This window comes from Gracilinanus agilis, chromosome 1, assembly GCF_016433145.1.
Source record: "Gracilinanus agilis isolate LMUSP501 chromosome 1, AgileGrace, whole genome shotgun sequence".
NCBI lineage: Eukaryota > Metazoa > Chordata > Mammalia > Didelphimorphia > Didelphidae > Gracilinanus > Gracilinanus agilis.
In genome coordinates, this window is record NC_058130.1 from 17,753,281 (window position 1) to 17,779,762 (window position 26,482).

The 26,482-nt window shown below is 51.1% G+C and overlaps 1 protein-coding gene across 1 annotated transcript in view; it reads left to right on the forward strand.

Annotated features, from left to right (window-relative positions):
• The window catches only part of BBS9 (Bardet-Biedl syndrome 9), a 309,955-nt gene that overhangs the window by 43,092 nt on the left and 240,381 nt on the right, over positions 1 to 26,482 (forward strand). Inside the window, exons 6-7 of the mRNA XM_044675618.1 lie at positions 3,465 to 3,648; positions 4,535 to 4,664. Coding sequence (XP_044531553.1) covers positions 3,465 to 3,648; positions 4,535 to 4,664 — 314 coding nt within the window. The remainder of the gene's footprint in view (positions 1 to 3,464; positions 3,649 to 4,534; positions 4,665 to 26,482) is intronic.

Here is a 26,482-nt window from a genome sequence, read left to right on the forward strand (position 1 = left end):
CTGGGGGGGGTAACTGGGGGAGGGGAGCAGCCCGACCCTGGGGGGTAACAGTGGGGGAGGGGAGCAGCCTGGCCCTGGGGAGTGATGGGGGGGGAGGACGAGGGGAGCAGCCCAGGCTCCGAGCACCCCCTCCGGCCCGGTGCCCCAGACCCCACTCACATCCCGCAGAGGCCACCTTCCCTGCTTGTCTGTACCCAGACAGTCCATCGTGGAGCGTTTGGTGGGACATGCGGTGCACCAGGCGCTGGGCCAGCTCCGGGACAAGAAGGAGGAGCCCCGGCCTGCACGCCATGGAAGCTGGGCAGCCTTTGTGGGCTCCGGGTTGGTCGGGGAGGAGGATGAGCAGGGCACATAGGACGATGGCCTGGGCAAAGGCGTGGAGGCAGGCACGTGGATGGGGGCTGACACTGGCCGGCTTTGCGGGCTCCCCGTCTCTCCTCCAGAAGATAACACGGGGGGGGGGGGGCGTCCCTCTGTCCATCCTTGGGGCTCCCAGGCAGCCCTGGGGCCGTTGCGTTAGGAAAGTCGCTTTGGCCTTCGAGGCAGGAGGGCGCCTGCCCTTCCCCCGGCCTGCACCCCTTCGTGCTGCTCTCCCAGCTCTCTGCACCCCCCGGTGTGTGGCATCCTGGGCAGGGCCAGCCGTGTGCCAGCCTCCTGGAGGGGCACCATCTCGGCTCTCCCACCCCAAAGGCAGCTCCGAGAGACCCCAATAAGGCGGCCTGGAGCCGAGGGCAGGAGGAGCCGGGGGGGACCTGCGGGGAAAGAACCCGAGAATCGGGATGGTTTGCAGCAATGAGGGAATTGGATCACCTTCGACCTGGAGGAAGTGCCGGAACGTGGTAGGGAAGAAAGCGGCTCCGGAGTAAGTCAGGCGCAGATGAGAGCGAAGAGGAGGGACAGAAACGCTCCCCCGTCCCACGGCCTGCTCCGTCCCTCGTGGGGCGCCCGGCGTCACCCGCCCACTCCCCGGCGTTGTGGCCCAGGCCGAGACGGTTGGCCGGACTCCCCTGGCCGAGCCCCCTCTGTGGCTCTGGGGGTGCCGCATCCCTGAAGCCCGGCCGTGGGCTGCTCCAGAGCAAAGCGAGGCTTCCTAGTAATAAGCCACGTTTAACGTTTCCACGGCGCTTCCCCCTGCTGGCAGCCCGCCTGTGGTGGGGCCCATTTCCCAGGGAGGAAACTGAGGTTTGCTCCAGGCCGCCCCGTTTCAGGGGACATTTGAACCCAGGCCTTCTGGCCCCAAGGCCGGCACCGCATGCACCTTATGGCCGGCCTCTCTTGTGGAAGGAGGGTTGCAAGTGAAGCTGCCAGGCCAGACTGAAGAGAAGCAAACGCTGCTTCCTTTTTTGTTGTCTGTGAGGGCTTTTTAAATATTTTGTTTTATTTTTTAAGTAAAATTTTATTCGCCCTCATTATAGTTAAAAGCAGGTTTTTAACATTCATTTTTTTAAAAATTATATTTTTTAGAAACACTTTTCCCCTGGTTCCATGATTCGTGTTCTTCCCTCCCCCGTAGCTGACGCGCATTTCCACTGATTTCTTCGTGTGTCTTCGATCCAGACCGATTCCCATATTATTAATGATTGCACCAGGGTGGCCTTAACATTCATTTTTTAAAAAAAGGTTTTGCGTTCCCAATTCTCTTCCTTGTCCGGGGGCTTCCTCGCTGCCCTCCCCACCCCCAGGACGGCGAGCAGGCCGACAGCGGTTACATTTCTGTGGAAGGAAGAAGAGGCCCAAAGCAGAGGACGAGAACGTGCTTCCGTGGCACGTGGATTCGAGGTCTTTGGGCGTTTCTGTGCCGAGGCTCTCGGGGTCTGCTGGGGCTCCCCACATCGCTGAGAACGACGGGGCTCTCCCAGGTGTTCGTTGGGATTGTCGGCGTCCAGCGTCCAGCGTCCAGCGTCCAGCGTGCAGCGTCCAGCGTGCTTCTGGTCCTTTCGCTTTGCTTGGCATTGGGCCACGCAGCTCTTTCCAGGCTTCTCGGGACGCGTCCTGCTTGGATGGGCGCCGAAGGGCAGCGCGCCTTGGCTCCGCAGAGCCCTTGGGACCTCCCTGGCCCTCGGCTGGTCCGGGAAGTGTAGACGAGTCTTCCCAGGGGAGGCACATTGGGAGATGGAGGGCCAGAGATGCTCGACTGGCTCCTTGCAGACGCTGCTCCCCTGATCCCAGGTCTAGGGCTTGTACCCTCTGCCCAGCCTGATGTCCAGGGCCTGAGGGGGCAGCTTCAGGCCGTCTGTCCCACACCTGGCGTGGGAGACTCCAGGGCAGCGCCCAGGGCCTTCGAGGGGCCTCCGGCTGGCTCCCGAGGTGCCGGGAGGATTTGGTTCCACCAGGAACCGGCGCCATGGTTGGGGTCGGAACTGAAGAGGCTGTGGGGAGGCCCAGCCCCCTCTCCTCCCCCGGCCAGGAACTTCCTTTGCTCTTTTCCGGCATCCTCGACGTTGCGGCCATTCGCAGACTCCCCGGGCCTTGTTTTCCCACCGAGCCTTCGGGAAGGAGCCTCCCCTCTTCCTCGCTTTTTATTTTAGCGCAGCCACAATCGCAGTGCACTGGCGCGCCGGCCGGGCCAAGGAAGGCTGCCACCATGTGGGCTGGATGCCGTGTGGGGAGGCCCTGGAAGGTGGAGGCCAGGCTTGTAGAGGACAGGCATGGAGGGCCGTAGTCTGCACCAGCGGGTGGAACGCCGCCTTCGGAGGGCCCCGCGTAGGCTTTCTGCGTGGTCTCTCCGTGACCCTCCTTTCAGCCCCGTTTTGAGATGAGGCAGCAGCCAGATGCCCAGCGACTCGGCCTCCATCTTTGGGCCAGTCTGGGCCGCTCCTCCGCCTGCCCCGGCCCCTGAGGGCTCGCCGGCCAGCCTGCCCTGGCCTTCTTGGGCCGGGCCCTTGGCGAGCCCGTCCTCTTCTGTTCGGCAGTTTTGTTCTTGTGCGCCGCCTGGGCCGGAAGCCTTCCGTGGCACGAATCGGTGCCTCTGAGGCGCTCGTGGCCTGGCTGGGAAGAGCAGACTGGGCCCAGGGGCTTCCTGGGGCCATCGCTGAGCCGAGCCGGGGAGGCCGCCCTGCCTTCCCAGAGCCGAGTACTTCTGTCGTGGAATCCGTCCTGTCTTAGTTCTGTGGCAGCAGGGCGGAAAGGCCCAAGCAGTGGGCGTCCATGACAGGTCCAAGAAGTGTCCGAGGCCAGCTGTGGGCCCAGGACCGCCCGATTCCAGGCCCGGCTCGCTGCCCCTGCGGCCAGCCTGCTGCCCCTGCGGCCAGCCCGCTGCCCCTGCCGCCTGTTTTTAAACCCAGTCAGGCGGGCTCGAGAGGACAGTGGATGGGGCTGACCACGGGCCAGAGAGCCGGGCGCTAAGTCTGGGGCTCCCTAAGCACGCGGAGGACTGTTAGGGAATGGCGTTAGCCCGGCGGGCCGACTCCAGCGCGTGGCCTGGAGCCCGCCGACCTGTTAACGCCTGTCGCTGTTTCCCGAAGGTGGACTGGACCCTGAACATCGGCGAGCAGGCCCTGGACATCTGCATCGTCTCCTTCAGCCAGTCGTCCTCGTCCGTCTTCGTCCTGGGCGAGAGGAACTTCTTCTGCCTCAAGGACACCGGGCAGATTCGCTTCATGAAGAAGCTGGACTGCAGCCCCAGCTGTTTCCTGCCCTACTGCTCAGGTGGGTCTGGGGGCAACATGCGGGGGCCCGAGGCGGGCTGAGACGCTGTCCGGAGGCGGCGCCCCCTCTGCGCCTCAGCCTGCTGGACGGCCGCTTCGGGCCGTTGTCCTTCGTCTCCGAAGGCTTGAGAATTCGCCTTCGGAAGGCGGCGGCTGGACGAGGGGGTCGGGGTACTTCAGGTGGGCTCGAGCCCTGCCACGCTGCTCTGGGTGTCCCGGGGGGCCGGGGCCGGGGCCGGGGCTGGACCAGGAAGTCCAGCAGTCGCTCTGCAGGGAGGTGGATAACGGGGCCGCCTGGGCCGGGGGCTGGGGCTTCCCTGGTTGGTGCAGAGACAGCAGATGGTGCGCCAGTATTTTGTTTGGAAAAAAGCCTTTACTTACATTGAGGAAAAAAAGGCCAGTTTGTGGCGCAGCAGCTCACATTCGTGCAGCCTCTTTAAGGTTCACAAAAGACTTTCTTCACGGTAGCCATGGGGAGGGAGGAGCCATTGTTCCCATTTTACAGAGGAGACCAGAGAGGCCCGGAACGAGGTGGCCGCGGGTGGTGCCGCAGGGGACAGAGTGCCAGGGCCGGCGTCAGGAAGAGATAATAACAGCCCCTCAAGCCTCGCGGTGGGTGACGGCGATGGGCCGTGTAGCTCGGGAGCGGAAGGCTCAGGCCTGCCCATCAGGCCTGGGAGACCCCGTAGGGAGACCCTTAGATCCTTTGTGCGCAGCATCCTGGGAGCCTCCCCACAGCTCTGAGAGGCGGGCGTTCCGGGAGTCGTGCCGGGCCTCAGAGCGCCAGGCCACTAGACTCGAACCCAGGTCTCTGTCGGCCGTGCCCCGCCGCTCCGGCCTGTCCCGGAGCCTCTGGTCTCACCCGTGTGCTGGTCTTCCACCAACAGTGTCGGAAGGATCCATCAACACCCTGATCGGGAACCATAACAACATGCTGCACATCTACCAGGACGTCACCCTGAAGTGGGCCACGCAGCTGCCGCACGTCCCCGTCGCGGTCAAGGTGGGCTCTTTGCAGTAAGTCATCCTTCGTCCTCCGGGAGTGGGAGGCGGCCGGAGCCTCGAGCGCGTGCCCGTGTGGCGTCCCGTGGCCGGGGCCTGGGCGCGGCGTCCGATGAAGGGCCCCCTTAGCTGTCACGAGCGTGATCCCCCCTTGGAGGCAGAGAAACTCCGTGTGAGTTTGTCTGAAGTAAGTAGTCTTTAGCCCGGCTCATTCGGAGGTTGATGGAATCTCAGATTGTTTCATTCCAAACCTTATTTTAAAGCCGCTTTATGAATTTTAAGTGGAGTTTTTATATTGCACGGGCTGTTTCCGAGGAGAACCACAGAAGGCCTTGTGTTGGGGCTGGGTCAGCTTTAACCAGAGCGTCTTGTAGATAAGAGGAAAGCGCGGCGCGCCGTCCACACGCCGACTTCTGAGCAGAGAAACCAGCAGGCCTGGGAAGAGCCACGTTGGCCGTTTTTCTAGAGGTTCAGAAAGAATGAGTTTGGGCTGGGCAGCTGGGCGGCTCAATGGATTGAAAGCCAGGCCTAGAGACTGGAGGTCCTGGGTTCAAGTGTGACCTTAGACGCTTCCTAGCGGTGTGACTCTGAGCAAGTTCCTTCAGCCCCATTGCCCTGGCCCTTATCACTCTTCTGCCTTAGATCTACGACTTAGTATTGATTCCTAAACAGAAGGTTAGGGGTTAAAAAATAAAAAGAATGAATTTGGGAAAACAGGAAAATGTTAGGAAAAACTTCCTTTTCATGGTGGCCATATAGTAATGTTCAAATTATTAAACTGAATTAAAATGGAACAATTATGAAAATATTTAAAGCTGCAGTATTCATTTTTAAGTCATAAATGCAATCTGCCCTTGTTTTGGTCCGCCATATTCACAGTAAAATTCTAAGGTTAAGGTAAATTTGGAATTACAAAAAGTTATTTATAAAAAGGTCGTTTACAAAATCAGTTCCATTAATTCCACTATGGACTAGAACGTGGAGATTTTCACCAATTCTGGTTTGAGTCATGAATCACATTTCATGAACGGGTAGGTTCTTGGTAATCCATATAGACCTGCTTTTGGCAGATCCGATTTGAGAAAAGTTTTGTTTAACAAACTCTTGCAAATGTACCTTAGCTTGTTAAGAGTAAACATGTTGTGTCTGTATACTTCATATCAGCGTTCTTGTTTTTCCTTTTAATCAGCAGCAGCTGTGTGCCGTCTTCTCCTCTCGTGTGGTCTTAGGAAGTGAAGTGAATGAATGAATGAATGAGTGAATGGATGGATGAGTGAATGGATGGATGAATGGATGGATGGATGGATGGATGGGTGGATGGGTGGATGGATGGGTGGATGGGTGGATGGATGGGTGGATGGATGGATGGATGGATGGATGGATGGATGGATGGATGGGTGGATGGATGGATGGATGGATGGGTGGATGGGTAGATGGATGGATGGGTGGATGGGTGGCAAGCCTCTTGTGACTCATGGCACCCTTGGCATCAAAAGTAGATTCAAATATGAAGCAAGCCCAGCGTCTCTTTTTCGCATTCCCTGCCGCCCATTGTTTTGACCCATCTTCACCTAAAACGCTGAAGGTCTCATTCAGAGACTGCGGTTTTCTGCCTCAAACAGCCTGGGGCCCGGGGAGTTGTTGCCTTCCAGAAGGGGCCAGATTCAGGTAGGCGCTCGCTGAGCTGAGCTTGAGCCTCCGATCCAGGGTCCAAGGCGAGGCCCACAGGGGGGCCCGTTCAGTCTCACGTGACCATCCGTGGAGGCCGATGGTGTGGCACAGATGGGGACGGCAACTTGCATCCGTAGAGAGATTGCCAACACGTATACACTTGCAGTGCCGCAGGAAACCGGAGGAGAGTTTTGTTGTGATTTATTTGGTCTGAACGAGTCCTGAATGGTCTCCTGTAGCATTTGAGCTCTTGGCGTTTAAACAATTTTGATAAGCATGTTTAGAGAGCAGAGTTTATATATCAAGGAAATGATTGCCATTTTCTGTTTCCTTTTAATAAATAAGAAAACAATGAGTTTGGGCCAAGTTTATGCAATTATATTTACCGATCTTGGCCTTCTTCTTTTTGTCAGGTGTTCTGGGCTCTTGTCGCACTTTTGGGCAGGCCTATCTCGGCTGGATGTTGTCTTTTTACTTTAAACTTGATTTTAAATATGAACAGAGAAGGTGACGGGAGTAGAGACGTGATCCGCTCTCTACGGGACGCCACTCCTTTCGTTTGTTCTTGGCCTGAAGAGGTGGTGCCCGCCGCCATGCGAAGCCGAGGCTCCTGAGGACAGGACACGAGGGGAGCTTGCCTTTGGCTAGCGGCCCCTAGGAAGGGCCTTCCAGGCAGCATTCCTCGTGGGAGCTGGGATGGAACCAGGGTCTCCACATGCCCTCGGGGTCTCTGTGACTCGGTGTGAGTCTCTCAAGCTTTGTGAGCATGTTTTCCCAGTCTGTAAAATGGAGGGGAGAGAATAATAGGAGTAATCGTAGCTGTCCTGTCTGCCTGCCTGCCTCATATGGTTAATGGAGTCAGATTTAAGCCGGAAAAGGTCTCAGAGACTATCTTATCCAAGCCCTTCATTCTACAGATAAGGAAACTGAGGTAGAGGTAAATGACTTCCTCAGGGTCACGTTGGTAGCTCCTAGCGGAGTGTTGGAAGTCTACTCCTCTATCTTCAAATGCAGTGTACCATACTGCCTCATGGACAAATAGGAGCTGCTATTGGTATAACAGATGTTAACAGCAGAAGTTCCATTATAATAAAATATTTCTAAGCTCTGGCTAGGGCCCCAGGGCCCCCTTTCCCTTTTGTTACAGAGAATTCTCTAGTTTGTATAACTGTGAGCAAAATGAATATATTTTTCCAGGGCTTGCATGTATAGCCACTTGCCATAATGAAAAGTATTTAGTATTTTATTCTTAGTCTTTTGTTTCCCTGCTCTTCTTTGTCTGGGATGCCTCCCCCTTTCCCTTCCATCTACCTTCTCCCGAGCCCCTCTCTCCCTCTGGCTCAGATGCTCACCGGTCATCTTTCTAACTGCGTCGTTGGGTCTGTGCCCTCTTGAGTGCTCCCCGCTTGGATAGAAAGGCCTCTAAAGGCAGGGGTCCCGCCTCACACTTCTTGACTCACCCCTGCAGCGACTTAGCACAGAATAGAGCTGGAGGGAGAGTTAGGACACAGGCCGAGCCAACCTCGGGTTCTCCATGAGCCCGTGTTGGCTTGTAGCGATCACAGCTTTCCTTTCTCAGTTTCCCCAGACATCTCTTTAGCGATGCCTGCTAGAAGTTTTCTAGGAAAATTCAGTCGACCTCCCTGGAGTTGAACTTGAACAACTGGAAGAGTATTTTCTTGCTCTTCTGGCCCTTCGGGACCCAGTTTGCCCGTCTCCCGTCTTCCAGGCCCTCTCTTTTCCTTGGTGACTTCCCAAAGATCTCGGCAGCAGCTTGTTTTGGCTTGTCCGATGCCACATCCCCTTTCGGACACCATCTTTTTAGCCAGCTGTTCAGCAGAGCCTCCACCTCCCATCCCTTGTCCCTACAAACATTTTTGTCCAGGACTTTGGATTGCCTCAGTTCCTTTCGGCTCTATCTTTGGCCCCACAGGTCAGGGTAGCTCCTCAGGTTTGATGGGTCTTGGGTGTCTCTCATTGGCTTCTGAACACGCGCCCTGAGAAGCACCTCCTCGCCTGATTCTTCATGGCAGGCTGACGTAGGGCGCCTGGTGCCCCCAGGCAGGGAATGGTTCCCCGCCATGACTTTCTGTTCTTTCTGGGACTTCTGCTGGGTCCCCTCCTTCCTCAGTGGATCCATCTCAGCCCTTTTTGCAAAGAGTTTTGGGGCAGCGACGGGTCTACCCTGGTTCCCGGGTGGGGGGACTGGTTTGTGCTCCCTTCCTTCTCTGTGGGGCTCTCCTGGCAGAGCTTTGGATTCCCCTTTGCCTCCGGGGTATTCTCCTCCTCCTTTCTTTGGCAGAATGCGCACCTCCTAGCTGGGAGACCTTCCTGTGTTAACATCTGTGCGGTACGAGTCAGCGGAGGCGGGTTATGGAAGCAGTATTCTGCTCTCCCTGCCCTAGGGCTTGGTTTTTCTGAAAGCAGACTCATTTTTTTATCACTCAAAGGCAAGTATTTATGAAGCACCATCTCATTTCCTATGTGGTAGACCCAGTACTAGACACTGAAGATACAAGTTCAAAGGAAAAAAAATCCCTGCCCTCAGGGAGCTTACACTTTACAAGCAGATAAGGAGGGGGCAGCTAGGTGGCTCAGTGGATAGGGAGCCAGGCCTAGAGACTGGGTTCAAATCTGGCCAAATTTCCTAGCTGGGTGACCCTGGGCAAGTCACTTAACTTCCATTACCTAACCCTTACTACTCTTCTGCCTTGGAGCTAATACACAATATTAATTCCAAGATGGAAGGTAAAGGTTTAAAAAAAAAATGATAACTAATCTGAATCTTATGAAATAATCTTGGAAGAAAATAAATTACTTTAAAAAAGTTTTTTTTAAAAAGGTCATCCTTATTCCTCTTCCTCCCTCTAGCTCTAGCTCTGTGTCACTGTTTGTCTGTCTGCGCACATCCATGCACATATGTTTGTGTATATGTCTATATGTTCTCTTCTCATGAGACCAATATTCTAGGTTTGAGGGCTTATTATTACTCGTCCTCTCTGGGACTTTCCACTTGGCTTTGCCATCCGACGTCACCTAAGTGAGTGTATTCCCAGGGTCCCCCTCCAGAGCTTTGTTAATCATTGGGAGCGTTGGGTAGCTTAACTTTGGGAATTACCCTCACGAAACAACGAGGAAACCCTTTAAAAGGGGCAGATTCTCTTTTCTTTTTTTTGCACATCGACATCGAGGTTTCTTCTAGGAGTTAAACTGTCTGGTTGTGAAGGTCCCGTTTGGCCACCCTTCTGTGGCCTTGGGCTGTTTTCATTTTTCATGGCCTGATGGGAAATGCAGTGTCCTCCCGGCTGCCCAGGAGTGCGATGCTAAGTACAGTTCCATATTGTTCAACTTTGGGTTAAATTCCAGGGTAAAACTGATGAATTTGCAGCTAGCAATTTTGGAGATGCACTAGAAAGAAATACCACGAAAGATAAGTCGGCGCGCTCAGAACGCTGGTCAGGTCTGCCCATTTCTGTTTTAGAAATTAAACCTTTTAAGAGTGGAATTCTCTTCATTACTCTTTGTTTCCACTGTAAACCTTCTGTAAGCGTATTGGCTGTGGAACTTTGAACATCTCCTGGAGCTGACATTTTCAGGAGAATATAAGCTTCTCTTCAAGGAGAAATCAGGGCTTGGTGGCTTGGATTTTGAATGACTTTTTCTAGAAATAATGTAGGACTTCATCTGGGGGTAGAGGCGTATACAAGAGTGAGTGCGAGGGTTTGTCATTGGCAAAATCAGTCAATCAATCTCGGGCTGTTATTTATTTTTTTAAACTCTTACCTGCTGTCTTAGTGTCAGTTGTCCCGTCAGGATGTATCTTCTGGTCAGACTCTGTCAGGGGACGGTGGGCTGTTTCCTGAGTCTCGTGAGGGCAGAGAATGTGCTCTTTGGGTCATTGCAGACTTTTCTGAATGCCCCCAATTCTCCCTTAAACAAGAAGGCCTACCTTGAACATCTTCTAACGATGAGAGTCATTAGTATCATTCATACTGGTGAGACAGATCGGTGCACGGCGGGGGCGAGAAGGCTATGAATTCTGATGGGAAATCTTAGAAGGTGGCGGTCACGAAAGACGCCCATGAACAAAAGGAAGGTGGGCTGGGATGGCTGATGGGCGGCCAGTAGGCTCTCTTGACGTCCTTGCAATGGCGACGGAAAGCGAGGAAGACTCCTAGCGCATTGGGTTGACCCCCGTTTTTAACATAAGGGAGGCTCCAGGTAATCACCACATAGGAGACAATGCAATCTGCACTCACGAGATTTAAGGATCATTGATGTTCTGCGGTGATATACCTGCAATATTTTCCTTTCCTAATAGACTGATAGGTCCTTGGTGCCCTGGGGTAGGGCAGACTCTAATAATTGCATGGAAAGACTGACACAGTAGGGACAAGTCCTTGTGTCTGAGCCTCGGGAAGATCACAGTGGCCTTGAAGTATATGCTTATAAAGTATAATAAAACACGTTCTCATTCGAAAGGAGAAAAATAGGAGTATTCTTTTACACAATATATGTTGCTTTCTCCCATAGTTGGAAGATTCTTAAAAGAATCAATTAAAAAACATTATGGAACAGTTAGTAAAATTACTTAAAATTATTATGTGAACTATTTATGGGAAAAGGATCGGTCCTTGTTTGTCTGTGGGATTGGGCTCTCTTGCCTGCCTCATCTTCCTGGTCCCGTCCCAGAGGAGTTCCAGGGGCTCAGCTTCCTAATTTTGCTGGGCACTTGCAGTTTTCTCTTTTATTGTTCTCATGGAGTAAAGAGGGTTTGTTTTCCTAAATACTGAAGCAGGAAATGTAAAAGGCAAATGTAGTGCTTGTTCTTTAGGAATGGTGGTCACAGCCAGGGCCTAAAATGCCAATAAACAAAATAATGGGACTACCAGCTCATTAGAAACCACCAAAATCATTGGCATAGATTTAGATGACAAACTTTCATCAGCTTCATCTGTTCCAAACATCCATTTTTGTGTGTCAGCAGGAGAGCTTGGTGAGCAGGGCCGTGGTCTTAAAAGGTAACCTGAGAGACTAAAGCATTCTGCACACACAGTGGATCATGTCCTGGAAGTTTTTTGCAGAAGAAGAAATGTGGGATGGGCAGAGAGTAATTGACTTATGCATGGTCGTATGGCTGGTAGGCATCCGAGGCCAGATTTGAACTCAAGCCTTACTGATTGCAGGCAGGTCTCTGTCCACTGCCACCCCCCAACTTTCTTAGTCCCTTGGGGTGTCCTCCAAGTCCCCATCCTTCGCATCCTTCTCATCCTTTTCATCCTTTTCATCCTTCTCATCCTTCTCATTCTCATCCTTCTCATCCTTCTCATCCTTCACATCCTTCTCATCCTTCTCATCCTTCTCATCCTTCTCATCCTTCACATCTCTGCTTCCCTGTGTCCCTTCTCTCACTTGGGGATGTGATTGGAGTTGGTGAGTTCAGTGATCAGATCTGTACTCATGACTCCTGAATCCTTATTTCTAGCCTTAGCCTCTTTCAGGGCCATTGGGGTCTCCCCTTGGGTCCAGCCATTTTAATGCAGCCAGTGCAATGTTACCACAGGCTACAAACCACTTGGGCTGCCTAGGCCTGGAATGGGATTATCTAGATGATTTAGCCATATTTACTGTGTCATCTTGGAAAAAATCACTTGAACCGTCTTCTCTATGAGCTCATTGCTTTTGCGAAGCTGAGAAATAATATTTATGACCCTACAGTGCAATGCAACTGTAGGAAATATTCAGGATGCCTGGATGCTGGAGTAATAGAGATTCAAGGCTTGCAGAGTTGGCCTGAAAAATTTGCAAGTTCTACCCATGAAGTGTTGTTGTTTTTTTTTAATTTGAAACCAATTTTTGGAAGTTTCCTGAAACTCCTAACGTATTAAGGGGGTGGCATAGTTTTGGAAAGATCCCCAAACCTAACAATAGTGCTAAGGTTATTAGAATCTGGGAGAGAATCACTTAGTGCAGGATGGAGGGTCTTCATTTTTTTTTTTTTTTACATTTTTTTAAACCCTTGAGTTTTTGTGTATTGGCTCCTTGGTGGAAGAGTGGTAAGGGTGGGCAATGGGGGTCAAGTGACTTGCCCAGGGTCACCCAGCTGGGAAGTGTCTGAGGCCATATTTGAACCCAGGACCTCCTGTCTCTAGGCCTGGCTCTCAATCCACTGAGCTACCCAGCTGCCCCTGGGTCTTCATTTTTTGCTAATGACTTTGGCCAAATATTCTCCCATTATTCTGATTCTTTTGGGGGGGGGGTTTGAGCATCATTTGCCTGTAGAGTATTCTTGCCTCCCTGGGCCTGGGAACATTACTGTTGCTTCTTTCAAAGTCTCACTTGATGGGTGATCTCTCTTCAGTGGGATAGACCCCAGCCCTTCCACAGCCACCTGTCCTGGATCATTCTTGTCTACATTCTCCCATAAATCTTCCTTAAGGGTCTGCTGAATGGGCTGGAGGCCTTTCTTCCAGCTGTTTGAACCCTTGGTATTTTGGACCATGGCTGCCTTTGTTTTGTCTGTCTCATTCTTCACTTCCACATTGTGATGACTGGCTGCCTGTTTCCTTTAAGATGTAGATTTCCACTGGATCTTGCATAAACAACTATGACAATGACAACAACAACAACAACAACAACAACAACAACAACAACAACAACCAACCTCTTTCTTTCTGTCTTAGAATGGACATTGTGTATTGGCTCCAAGGCAGAAGAGCTGTAAGGACTGGGCAGTTGGGGTTATGTGACTTCCTCAGGGTCACAGAGCTAAGAAGCGCCTGAGGTCAGATTTGAACCCAGGACGCCCATCTCTAGGTCTGGCTCTCTATGCACTGAGCTGCCTTTGTTACCGCTCTTGCACTGCTTCTTGTTCGCCGGTAACTTGTTGGGTGTGGGCTGTAATCGCCTCCTTAGATCCCTCCCCCAGCTTTCTGCTGCCTATTGGGTCACTCACAGTTTTCATTTTCATTTTTTCTCCCCAAGAAATACAAACTAAACTGAATGAAGTCGTCGTGGTGGAAGATACTTTCTTATTTTTGTGGAGCCCGCCGGCTCTTCCTTAGAACATTCCAGTGAAACCAAAGGGCGGGGCGTTTATTTGAACACTTTTAAAGTTTTGAAGGGCAACCTAGATATTAATCATTTGAAAGGATAATGTTGTCTCAAAGGTTTGTTCTTGAGTTTCGGATCCAAATTCCTAAAATCCTCGGGATTTCTAACTTAAGTACCTTCCAATGGGACAACAATTGAAGATCCAGTAGGTAGGTCCGCCCATTGAGAGCATTTGCAAGTTCAGCCTTCCAGAGAAGTGCAAAGGAAGGAAATCTCTCCTAAGCAATTCCATGAACGTATGGTCCATAGTAGAATAAAATGAAACAAATGCAGGACAAGTCGTGTTTAGCATCTCATAGTTTGGGTTTACATCCTGCTCCCTTTCCAAAGCAATTTTCTGTTGACCCTCCGCCTCCGAGTGAGGTGAAGATTTATTATTTCCTATTCATGGTGGGACTTTTGTAGAGTGTGTTGTGTTCTGGGTGATTATATTTTGAAGTGAAAATGTTTTTACCTTCAGGACTGAATACGACAACGTCTTCACTTTCATTCTCTTTTGGGGGAGGCAACCCCTTTCTTCAAAACAAAAGGCAAAGAATAGTTTGTCATTCATGGCACAAACCCTTGTGAAGCTGGTGGAGATCCGCCATTGGCGTGAACATTTCCTTACTGCCAATGAGTAGGGGGATAGGCTCGGAACGAGGACTCGAGCATGGGCCATTTGGTCAGAGGAGTACATTTGAAATGAAAATGATATCAAAAATATAAAAATAATTTAGGTTTAAAAAGTGTTTATGGGACTGTGCCTGTGTGTATATACATACATACATACATATATGTACATACAAACACACAGAAATGAAAAACAGGACATATTGGGTTAGAGAGAAGGTTGGAGGTAAAATAAATTCAGTCCATTACAGCATATTCAGTTTTGGGGATCCTCCAGATGCTAAGAAAACCTTTGTTCTCCCTCCCAGCCCACTTCTGCCCCTTTCGGCAATGGCCTGACGTCACCTCCGCCACTCCGTTAAGACCCCTCAGAAAAATGGCCAGATGCAGCACTTAGATACTTTTATGGAAAGAAAATTGTAGGATTCAGTTGTAGTTGGGTAAAAAGATTTGGTCACGTGTGGGGTGTGTGTGTTCTGTAGTATTACAAACAATGGAATGGTGCCATTATGGTGCCGCCATGACCAGACCAGATTTCTCATTATTTACGCTGTTGTAGAAAGCTTGTCGTCCTTTGACAAAGTTAGAGAGATTTCTTATGTTAACCAAACTCGCCCCCTTTCAATGGATTCTGCTTGAAATCCTTCAGTTCTCTGCCCAGGGGCCACCGGACCCCTGACTCATCCGAGCCTCCCTCCCGATGTGGTTGTCTCGGCCTTTTATCTAGGCTGCTTTGCTGCCTTTTCCCTGTAGAACATCTGCTCCTCGAAGGTGGGGAGCATTTTGCCCTCCGCCTTTGAGGCCCCCCCACCCCGAGCCCCTCGGTGCGGAGGAGGTAGCTCGTAAGGGCTCGCTCAGTGGAAACGAAGGCTGCTGCCTCAGCGGTGGCGGACACTATGCCAGTCAGGACACACCTTGAAGTCCTGACCCTCGCTGGCCAGATGATCCCCACCTTCTGTGGACCTCAGGTTCTGCCAGGTCTTGGGTGGCGGCGGCTTGAGATGCCCGAGACCAAGCACCAGTTTACCAGGGTTTGCACTTTCCCATCTAAACCCTCCTTTTGCTGCCAGAGAATTAAGGTGCTCTGCTCCTCCCCAGCTTTGGAAGGACATTTCTTTATTTGTTTTGGAGAGGTGCGGATTTCTGGGTAGAAATAGGCTGTAAGACAATCAATTGTGGTGGAATTTGCCTTAAAGTGATTAGGATTCTTTGAAATTCAATTTTCTCTATAGCCAAAGGAAAGGGAACTTGTTATGAATTGAACTATAGAATGATGGACTTTGGGGCCGGCCTCTTGGAAATTTTACCGTTTGAGTCCATTGCCAGAACAAAGTTCATTTCTTGTTTCTAGTTTTGCCTTTTGGGGAAAGAAAATACAGTGAGAGAAGTCTAGAATTTTGGTCCATCAGGGCAGCAGCCTTGGGTTGGCCATTCTTGCTTCAGGAACGGGCCGTTACCCCTCTGTCCTCGGCTCCATTGTACTTTTGCCCTGGATCAGGGCGCACGAGGCAGTCTTGGGCAGCCACGCCAACGTCTTCCAAGGAGCCCATCTTCGTGGTCCAGGCGTTCCCATCAGCTCTCTGTCCTGTGCCTCGGATGCTTCCCATCCCCCCTCCTCTCTACTTTGAAAGCTTCTCCTCCCCTACCTGACTTCAATTTTGATAAGATTCATGAATTTTTATCTCTTTTGGAAAATCTTGAAAAGATCTGTCTGAGTGAGTGCCAGGCCCTAGAGCTTAGAAATTCAAAGAGTTCCCAGGAAGAATGTTCTAGCCGAGGAGCATGGCGCCATGGTGCAGCTGGCACAGCTTGTGTGAGCTCCGTACCCGGGGCCGGTGCCAGGGGAGTCCTCCCGGGCTCAGCCGCTGCTCTTTAGTTTAACCCCTGCCTTCCGGCTTTCAGTCGCTGCTGAGTATTGACTCCGAGGCAGAAGGACGCTCAGGGCTGGGCGGTGGGAGTTCAGTGACTGGCCCAGGGTCACCTCCTCCAGGCCTGGCTGTCTCCCTACTGAGCCCCGGCCGCCCCCTCTGCAGGGCTGGTGCAGAGAGGGGAGAATCGGGAAAGTTTGCCCCAGCGCCATGCTTGTGAGCCCAGCTAGAAGGACGCGGCCTGTGAGGAGGAGTGGAGGAGGGGGGAGAGGCGCTGACCAGTCCGGGAAATGGCCCGACTCATGTGCCTGGGACATGGCGGTGTGAAGGGACTTGTAAACCTGGGAAGGCGGACTGTGGCCAGAGGGACCGAGGGCTCTGGGGGAGGGGGCTCTCCCGATAGCCGAAGGACGAGGTCGAGGGAGAGAAGGGAAGGTCCAAGCTCGCCCCAGAGACCAGAGATTCTGGGGGGCCTAATTGAAAATGGGGACTCGGGGGGACACAGCTTCTGTTTGGGGCGGCTTCTCTGGGGGTCTTGGGGATGTTCAGCTGGAGTCACTGAGCAGCAGTGCAGGCCCTCGTGCTTCCCCTGCGGGGAGCCGCTTGCCCTGAAACTCTTTGGGAGCAGGAGAGCGAGGAGAGCCTGGACGGGACTGAAGCTCTGGCCGAAGGGCCGCAGGAGCCGGGCTCTGGTCTGGGAGGATGGAGGGCCTCGGCAGCTGCCCAGGGGCCTGGGACAGGCCTGAGAGAGGCCGGACTCGGCACGGACGAGCTTGTGGTGACCGAGTAGGTGGCTGTGGAGGGAGTCGGTCCAGGCCAGGGCGAGCCTGTAGGCAGATGACAAGGGACGCCTGGCTTCAGCGTCCGAGTTGTAAGCAAAGCTGTGTCCAAGGACATTTGGCCGGCATCAGCGTGGGCCGTCCGGCCCCTAGAAGTGACCTGCAGACGCAGCCTGTGTTCCCCTTCGGGGTCTTGGCTTCACACTCGTTGATGAACGTTTTTAGCAAAGGTTCTCCGCGTGCTGGACGCATGTGGGCCGCCCGGCCATGAGCCTCTGCTGGTGCAGGCAGCGTTCCTCTCCCGTCGCCCCCCGCCTCCATCGAGAGAAGGGATCCGGCCTGGCCACTTCCAGCGTTTGCCGTCCTTGTGTCGGCTCCTGCGAGGCGGTCAGTGTCCGAGTCGTGCTCTGGCCGTTTTTTGGTTGAGTCCAGTTCTTTGTGACCCTTCTTGGGATTTTCTTGGAACATTGGCCACCTCCTTCTGCAGCTCAGTTTTCAGATGAGGAAACTGAGGCCGACAGTATTAAGTGACTTGCCCAGGGTCACACAGCCAGGCAGGGCCTGAGGCCAGATTTGATCCTTGGGGTCTTCCTGAGCCCAGGCCCAGGTCACACAGGCATCTAGGCGACACAATGGATAGATCCCTGGGCTTTGGGGTCCCCCCACCTAGGGAGCTCCCTCCCAGGCCTCAGGAGCTGCACCCTCTGGCTCCTCCATCCGCCCTCCGGCTCCTCCATCCGCCCTCCGGCTCCTCCATCCGCCCTCCAGCTCCTCCATCTGCCAGCCTCCCAGCGGGGGTGGAAGGCCAAGGCCTGCAGGGCCTCCAGCCTGTGCTGCCTCCCTGGAGAGTGAGAGAGAAAAGCAGCAAAGCAGGAAAAGCTGCCCCCCCCCCCCCAAGCATCTGCAGGGCCCAAACCAAAAGTAACATTTTGCCAGAAACCCAGAAACCTGCCTGTGTGACGGAGGGGGCGCTCTGGGGAGGGTCCTGGCTTTCTGGGCCGCAAATGGAGGAGCACGTGGCGAGGGAGGCCTCGCTGGCCCTTTTCTGCCGCACCTGGGCAGGAGCCTCCTTCCCTCCTGGTCAGGCGAGCCTAGGCCCGGCCGGCCTCCCTGGAGCCAGCAGTTTCTGGTCCTGGGACGGCCCTTTCGGCTTCTCGGAGGCCTGGCTGAGGGCCTGGATCGGGTTTTCAGCTGATGCGCTTCTCGGGGGCTCTGACAGCGGCGGCAGCGCTCGCTTAGCTGGGGTGGGAGAGCCCCCAGCGGGGGGCCTGCGTGTGCGCACCTCCAGAGAGTTCTCGATATACAGAAGCACTCGGCGGCTCCCCCAATCTGCCCGACGTGGCCCCCTCGAGGCGTAGGCCGGAGAATTGGCTTTGGGGTGGCCTGAGCCACCGGAGGGGTCAAGTACACGTAAATCTGATTTCTTGAAGCCGCCAGGAGGCGTTTGGGCCTGGCGTAGCGCCGGAATGGGATCGTTCTGGGGGTCAGCGAGGCCTCCAGGCACGGGGCGGAGACCCAGAAGGGGTCCGAGCGGTCCCATGACCCGACTTGCTCGTGTGCATTGAGGAGCCGCCAGCCAGAACGCCAGAACTCCGGGCCTGGAGGCTTCTCTTACCTCTCCTCAGAGGCCCCGGCCCGGCCCTGCAGCCTCTTCCCGACGGCCTTCGTTTTCTCTTGGCTCTAATTTCTGTGATTCTCTCCCTGCGGCGCTCCCGCGGCAGAAGCCTGCTTTATTGCAGAATGACCGTCGTGGACGGCCGGGACGGCCTTTTGGGCTGGACTTCCCGGGTCGCCGCTTACTAACCAGGATCCCCTCCACGCCGCAGCTCAGGGGGTGTGTCCAGCCCTCTGGTCACCTTCCTGCCAGGCTCCCAAGGGCGAACGTCCAGGGAAGGGGGCGGCCTACGCAAGTGCCCACAGCCGCCAGACCCCGGCAGAGCCACCAGACCCCGGCGGAGCCGCAGGACCCCGGCGGAGCGTGTAGCCGGGAGCGCCGGGAGCGCCGATGGGGCCGGCCCAGGCTTCCTGCCACATCAGAGCCCACATGCTGCCTGCTGGCCCACTCACTCCACAGGCTCCTTTTTCTTCGGAAGTTCCGCCTCCTCGGTTGGCCGCCATCCGACTGTACGCTGGAATTCTCTGCAGTCGCCTCCCGGCCCCGAGTAACAACGCGGAGCCCCTTCCCCTTCGCAAGGCCGTGCGAGAGAGGGACGGACTCGGCCCGCTGCCAGGACCGGCTTCCCGGACCCTCGTATGGAGGCCGAGGAGGAAGGGTGTGAATTAGCGACAGAAGAAAGTCTGCCACTCCGGATGGTGGAGGGACCCTCACGGCGTCCTCACGTAGACCCTTCCTCAGATTCTCGGGATAGCAGTCTGGACAGCGTGGAGGGGGCGGAGGAGGCGGGGCCACTGACCCGCTTCCCCTCACCTGGACTTGGGGGGAGGGAGGGACAAGGGGGCCCTGGCAGGAGGGGTGCCTCGCCTCAGAGCGGATACTTAGGATTGATTTTAAGACAGAAGGTAAAGGGTTAAAGAGAAAGAAAAATGATATCACTTAAGACTTCATGCTTAATTGGCAGTTCTCTGGCCCGCAGATTTAGCACCAGTTGGGCTTTATGGGACATTTTATCCAACACCCTCCAGAAAAGCAGGCCAGAGACTGAAGGACACGAGGGGCCTGGCGCCAGCACCTGGCCAAGGACGAGAATTCAAGATTTCAGATCCCTCTTGTGTTTGTCAACTTCACCCACGGTCTGGGCCCGGCGAGGCAAACCTTAAGTGACTTGCCCAGGGTCATGCAGCGAGGAAGAGCCTGGACCTCCCATGTGGAGGCCCAGCTCTCTGTCCTCTGAGTCACCAAATTCTATATTCCTTAACATGGAGTGGATTTCATTATCTTTCAAATTTGGTTATCAGCAATGAAGAAAACAATGCTGTGAAGGTATTTTTCTTCTTCTCTTTTCAGCCGCGAACCCCCCCCCCCGTACCCCCCGAATTAGTCCTTATTTGACTCCTCTTCCACAGGGCAAGAAAGGGCAGGAAAAGAGAGAGAGCAAATCTTTGGTTTAATTATTATAGCAGAAAAGGCTTCTACAGTCACACGGCTGGACGGGAGCAGAAACGAGAAAGTCGTTTTCTTTTTAAAATAAATCTAAAGTTGGTGCTCGCCGACGGATCGGGCAAGTCGGAGAGTCGGGTTTGGTATCGGATGGATACTGTATGATGGAAAATATCTGAAGCATTTTGATTTCTTAAAAGGTTATGTTGTGAAAATTTTGTTTTGTAAGAGTAGACGGACAAAAAGCGCACGGCGGGACGAGGACCAGAATCCAATAAAAGAGCCTTTCAAATTGCTACCACATGTGTGTGGGAGTTGCTTTGCACAGTCAAGTTATTTTCAATACCAGAGTAATTTGTTTCCTATTGTGAGGGCTTCACGATTGCGAGTGGCCCTTCAGATCTGCCTCTTTCCTTGCCTGGAATACGGCGTGCAATCAAATGTCTGCAGTGGAAATCTTTAGCCAGCGTTGAAATTCCACGTGGAAGGGGCAGTTTGCCAGATGGAGGGCTGCTCTCGGTGGGGACAGAGCCTCGAGGAAGGGGCAGTGCCAGGCTCGCTCCCCCCCGAACCCATTACAAGGGCTCCCACGAGTCAGGGCTTGGACTCTAGGTGGTTTTTTTTTTTAAACCCTTAACTTCTGTGTATTGGCTCCAAGGCAGAAGATTGGTAAGGGTGGGCCATGGAGGTCAAGTGACTTGCCCAGGGTCACACAGCTGGGAAGTGTCTGAGGCAGGATTTGAACTCAGGACCTTCCGTCTCTAGGCCTGGCTCTCCATCTACTGAGCCACCCAGCTGCCCCCTAGGTGGGGGTTGATTGCATCTGAGCCTACGCAGAGTTTGTTCCTTTGGCCTTTTGAGCTCAAAAGGAGCGCCTAGCAGCTCATCAGTGCGCTGCCACACAGTGAAGAGCGTCAAGAAGCACCTACTAAAGCCCTCTTACGGGCCAGGCCCTGGGTTAGAGCTTTTGGCTAAAGGACAAAAATGCCTCAGTTCCTCCCTTCAAAGGAAGATGCAGAGGCTCTGAGGTCGGCCTTGGGGTTCACGTGGTGATTGTATGGAAAGGGAGCAGGGCAGGACCTGGATTTCACTTCAATAGGGTAGTTGGGGGCGTTGGGGGGACTTTGCAAATCTAGGTTGGTACCTTCTCTGTAGCTCAGCGTTTTAGAGCGATCCCGGGGGCCGGAGAGCAGTTCGCCGCTCTGTAGAGGATCATGCAGCAGGGATGTGTCCGAGGTGGGACTTGAATCCATGTCTTCTGGACTTCCAGGCTGGAAGGGTGACATGGGAGATGTGCCGCGAGTTGTCTGGCCAGCGGCTCTTGGTGCTTTCTTGCTCGATTTCCCCTTGTGAGCAGTGGCTGCGATCTCGATGGGGCTCATCCCTGGATTCATTTCTTATTGGTATTTGGTCGTGCCACAGAGTTCCTTTGGTGTTTAAAGCTCCAAGTTGCAGCCCCCCTACCCTCCCTCCACCAGGGGCCTCTGCCTCGTGGGTCCATTCCGGAAATGAATAGGAACAGAAAGAATATTTCGTTTTCCTATCTGAAACCAGTTATTCATTTGACCCCAAATAGAGCAGATTGAGTGCATCCACTCACTCCCAGAGGAGACTCATCCCTAAACGGTCCCTTTGGGGAGTCTTCCACCCTCTCTTCAGTTGCCTCACCCTGGAGAGTGTCTTCTCACCCAGACCCCATTTCATGAGAGACCCTGCTCATGGTGGCTTCGCTTCTAGCTTGATGGACTTTTCTTCCTCCTCTCAGAAGCCTTCCCTCAAGCAGATTGCAGGAACTCTGTCTGTCTATCTGCCTGTCTGTCTGTCTCTGTCCTGCCTGCCTGCCTGCCTGTCTGTCTGTCTCTCTCATATGTTTTTCTATCTCTTGGCCTATTTATGCAGGGAGTCCTTATGCCTTTGGTGGCAGCATGGACTAGCCAGGTGATGAAGGCAGGAGGAAAAGGTGTACGAAGAGTTTTGCAGGCCAAGGACCGTTATCTGTGCTAAAAGAAGTCACTGCGTGGATAAGGGAGAACCAGTGGGATGATTCGGTAGTAACACTTCACAGCATTTAGGTGATGAGCCTACACAAAAGCAAAGGTTAGCCTTCGTGGAACCCATAGGATGAAGGCTTGTAAAGGGAGGATGGAGCCGAGCAAATTCAGAGTAAGCTTCTCAGAGGGTTTGGGGGTGGAGGAAGGTGTGGAGCCAAATTTTGATCTGAGGCAAATTATGATCAAAGAAGAGTGTAAACTGTTACAGGAAAAAAGTTAGAATCAAGAGGGAATTAGTAGATAGCTTAGGCCTGTTCTTTGTTTAGGAGGCGGCTCTAAAGAAAGGTGATCTTGAAGCTTAATTGAAATATGTGCCAGTTGTTTAGTTATCTAAGTGCTGTCATTGAGACATAAGAACCAGAGAGGAGTAAGCAAGCCCTCCCATGATTTTTGTTTGCTTCATTTAGAGGGAAGGCTGTAGATTTAGGGCAGGCAGAATGACTGCTCCCAGCCTCCACCTTTTACTAATGAAGAAATCGAGGCCCCAGAAATGAGGGAACTTGTCCAAAAGTCATCCAGGTGGGAAGTGTTGGAGATGGGATTGGAATCCAGACCTTGTGTTCCTCGAGTCAGGAGCACAAGCTTTTGCACTGTAGAAGCCCAGGACCATCTGCTTTCTTTTTTGTGGTGGTCACACTCACTCGTTTTCCTTCTGACTAGAGAGGTTTTTCCTTTCTAGTAAGACAGCAAGAGGAAAGTCTAAGCATGGAGATGGGTCTTTCAGTGCCCAGAAGCTGCTGGAATATGTAGCTCTCAAGAGGAGAGGAGAAGCGGAATGACTAGTTTCCACATGGCCACATTTTCAGCACAACATAATTATACATTTAAATATCTAAGGGGCAGTAAAAAGTGAGCCAAGATGGTGGCTTATTAGCTAGGGAAGACGGAAACCACTCTGACAATCCTTCCAAACCAATCTTTAAAAAGTGCCTCAAAATGACAGGAATCAAAAACCCAACAGCCAGACGGAGTGAGGGGGCTCCCTTATTGATCACAACTTGAAAGATAGGCAGAGAAAGGCAATTTTCATGGGATAAGTGGGAACCAGAAGCAAAACTGCACACAGAGGAGTGCTGGCCAAAATCCTCTTTCTCCTCCCCACCCCACGGGTGCCTGGTTCTGAGCCTGGGCAGAGGCTAACTACAGGATCTCAGGACCCTGGCTACAGCACCAACAGAACACTGTACCCCAGAGCCACCCATTGGAGTCCCAGGCCCTGGCACCAGTCTGCAGTGAGAGCTACAAGTCCACAGAGCTTGGTCTTTTCAAGCCTGCATTGCAGTGAAGGCCTGGCTCTAAGGCATAATAGCTCAGAGTGCAGAGCCTTGCAAGCCAGCCTCAGAGGAGACAGAACCAGCAGCTTTTAGAATTCCCAGTCCATAGGCAAAAAAAGACTGAGAAAATGGGCAAACAGCAAAAGAAACACCTCACCCTAGAAAATTTCTATGGAGGCAAATATGGAGTCAATAGGGGATGGTGAGATACAAGCAACCACATGTAAAACTTCAAAGAAAAATGGAAATTTGTCTCAAGCCCTGGAAGAACTCAAGGAATTAAAAAATCAAATAAGATAGGTTGAAGAAAAATGGGAAAAAGAAATGAAAGTAATGCAAAAAAGAAAACAATAGTTTAAAAAGCAGAATTGGTCAACTGGAAAAAGAGGTATAAAAATCCGTGAAGAAAAGAGTTACATGAAAAGTAGAAAGAACCAAATGCAAAAGAAGGATCAAAAGTCACAGAAGAAATTCATTCTTTAAAAATTAGAATTGGGCAAATAGAAGCTATGACTTCATAAGAAATCAAGAAATGATGAAACAAAATCAAAAGAATGAAGAAAATAGAAGAAGACATGGAATATCTAATTGAAAACTATCTAAAGGGCTGCTAGATGGTGTCATGGAGACAATTCCAGGTCTGGAATCAGGAAGATTCATCTTGAATGTTCAAGTTTAAGTCTGGTCTCAGACAATTCCTAGCTGTGTGACCCTGGGGAAGTCACTTAACCCCCACTCCCTAGCCCTTAATGTTATTCTGCCTTGGAACCAGTACACATTATTGCTTTTAAGACAGAAGGTAAGGTTTTTAAAAAATGAACTAGAGAAGGAAATGGCAAACCACTCCATTATCTTTGCCAAGAAAACTCCAAATGGGGTCATGGAAGGTCAGACATGTCTGAAATAACTGAATAATAATAACCCTAAGAGAGAAGAGAGTTTGGATGGGATGAAAAAGACAGGAAGCAATTTGAGAATCTGGATCACTGAAGGGAGTAGGATAGGGCTGGGGGCATGGTACCTAGCCAGTGGATACTATGAGAGCATCGAGCTCCTGAACCCAGAGAAGAAGGTCCCAGGAGGGGAAAAACTAGACAAATCTGTCTAGTTTATGGACTTTTTTTTTCTTCTTTTGGCCAGGCTCATCCCATCCCCTTTCTCTTCTTAAAAGCAAATAACCATTTTGCTTTTGTCATTTTGGGCACAGGAACATGGTGCCTAGCCCACAGTGGGTGCTGTAATAATTAGAATTGGTTGTCAAATGTAGTAATAAAAATTTTGGGTTGACAAAGATAATAATGGTTAAAAAAAGAATTATTGTGGTTGCCATTTATAAAATTAACTTCTTAAGTCAAAATGTTGTTAGTAGCTCTTAGTAATTTAATTTAATGTAAATATAGTAAAAGGAGGGAAATGTATGAGGGGAGTAGAAAATATTTTCTAGCCTACCACCCTAGAGCTCTTATCTGAAGAAATTCAGCTCGCTCCTGACAAAGTTTGTCTCCACGTGGAAGTCTGGTAGCCTCTTCCACAAGGGCCTCACCAGCGTAAGCCTCTTTCTTCAGCCCAACTCACCAATGCGAATATATCTTCATCTTCGTAAAGTGCCTCGCAGAATGAATCACAGAAAAAAACTCCTCTTCAGCCGAATTCCTCCTAAAATGCCTCCTTGGGAGTCCTTGGGCTGGCTTTTTATAAGCAGTTTCTCCACATCACTTCCTGTCTCTCTCCACTTCACAGGAACCAATCACAGCCTCCCAATTTGCCCGGCGCTGCTGGGGGGAGGACAGGGCTTGTGGCCTTTTGGGGTGTGAACTTTCTTTGTTAGTGACTTACCAGCAGTTAAGTAGGAGTACTTTAAGTTCTTGGTGGATTAACTTAAAATAGACAAAGGGAATAAAAATTCCCTTTCACAGTGCTTAATGAATTCTTGTTGAGTTGAGCTGAGTTGAGAGCACTCTCACTTAGAAGGCAAGGAGATGGGAGAGGCAAGGCTGCTTAAGAAAGGACTGCCTTTTATTAAAAATAGGGGAAAAAACCAGGTTGGGGAGGGGGCGGGGAGAGAGAGAGAGACAGAGGGAGGGAGAGAAGGAGAGAGACAAAGAGAGACAGAGAAAGAGAGAGAGGGATAGAAGGAGGGAGAGAAAGAGAGGCAGAGAGAGAGAAAGAGACTGAGACTGAGACAGAGGGAGGGAAGGAGAGAGACAGAGAGAGAAAGGAAAAAGAGACAGACAGACAGATAGACAGACACACACCAAACGATCTTTTTTCTCTTGAACTCTGACATTCAAGAAACCAGTCTCTTCTCCCTTCCCTGTGCAGTGGGTGCCATTTATGGGGTGGCCCAGGGTTACGTCAGATCGGGCACCATTCTTTTGTTTCTCCCATTTCGTCTTGGCTGTATTGAGTCCCAATGAAGGGAGAACATAAGGACTGTAAGTACAGCTATTCCATGGTTTGCTTTATTGACTTCCAGGGCTCCTGTGGAACCTTTGTGGACCGTTCAAGAGCTCTGTGTTTACTAGCTTATTGATTAGGCCCAGGGAATGGCAGTGTTTGTGGATGGGCTCATAATGAGGTATTAGAAAGATGAACTCGGAGGAAATTTTCCTTTAGTGATAATGTCCTTAAGAATTAGGCTTTATGGGAAATAGCGTGCAAGCACAGACTTCATAAGATAACGGCTCTTTGACAATGGCTAGAACATGGGTTATTTCTTCTGCTTGGACTTCCAACAGGCTACAGATATGTAGGGCTCAGGGTAGGAAGTGGGCCTGTCATTTAGAGGGCTTAGGTACAGAAGCCCCCTTCCCGGATGCACCTGAGCGCCTTCCCCACAGCGTGTCATCGCAGCTTGTGGCCCAGGAACCTCGGAAGGTAAGTAAGTTTGGGTCACGCTGCCAAGTGGGTCATCCCAGGCTCTGCCGTCACCTTCTCTCCATTCAGCAGCACTTCTTCCCTTATATTATATTATATTATATTATATTATATTATATTATATTATATTATATTATATTATATTATATTATATTATATTATATTATATTATATTATATTATATTATATTATATTATATTATATTATATTATATTATATTATATTATATTATATTATATTATATTATATTATATTATATTATATTATATTATATTATATTATATTATATTATATTATATTATATTATATTATATTATATTATATTATATTATATTATATTATATTATATTATATTATATTATATTATATTATATTATATTATATTATATTATATTATATTATATTATATTATATTATATTATATTATATTATATTATATTATATTATATTATATTATATTATATTATATTATATTATATTATATTATATTATATTATATTATATTATATTATATTATATTATATTATATT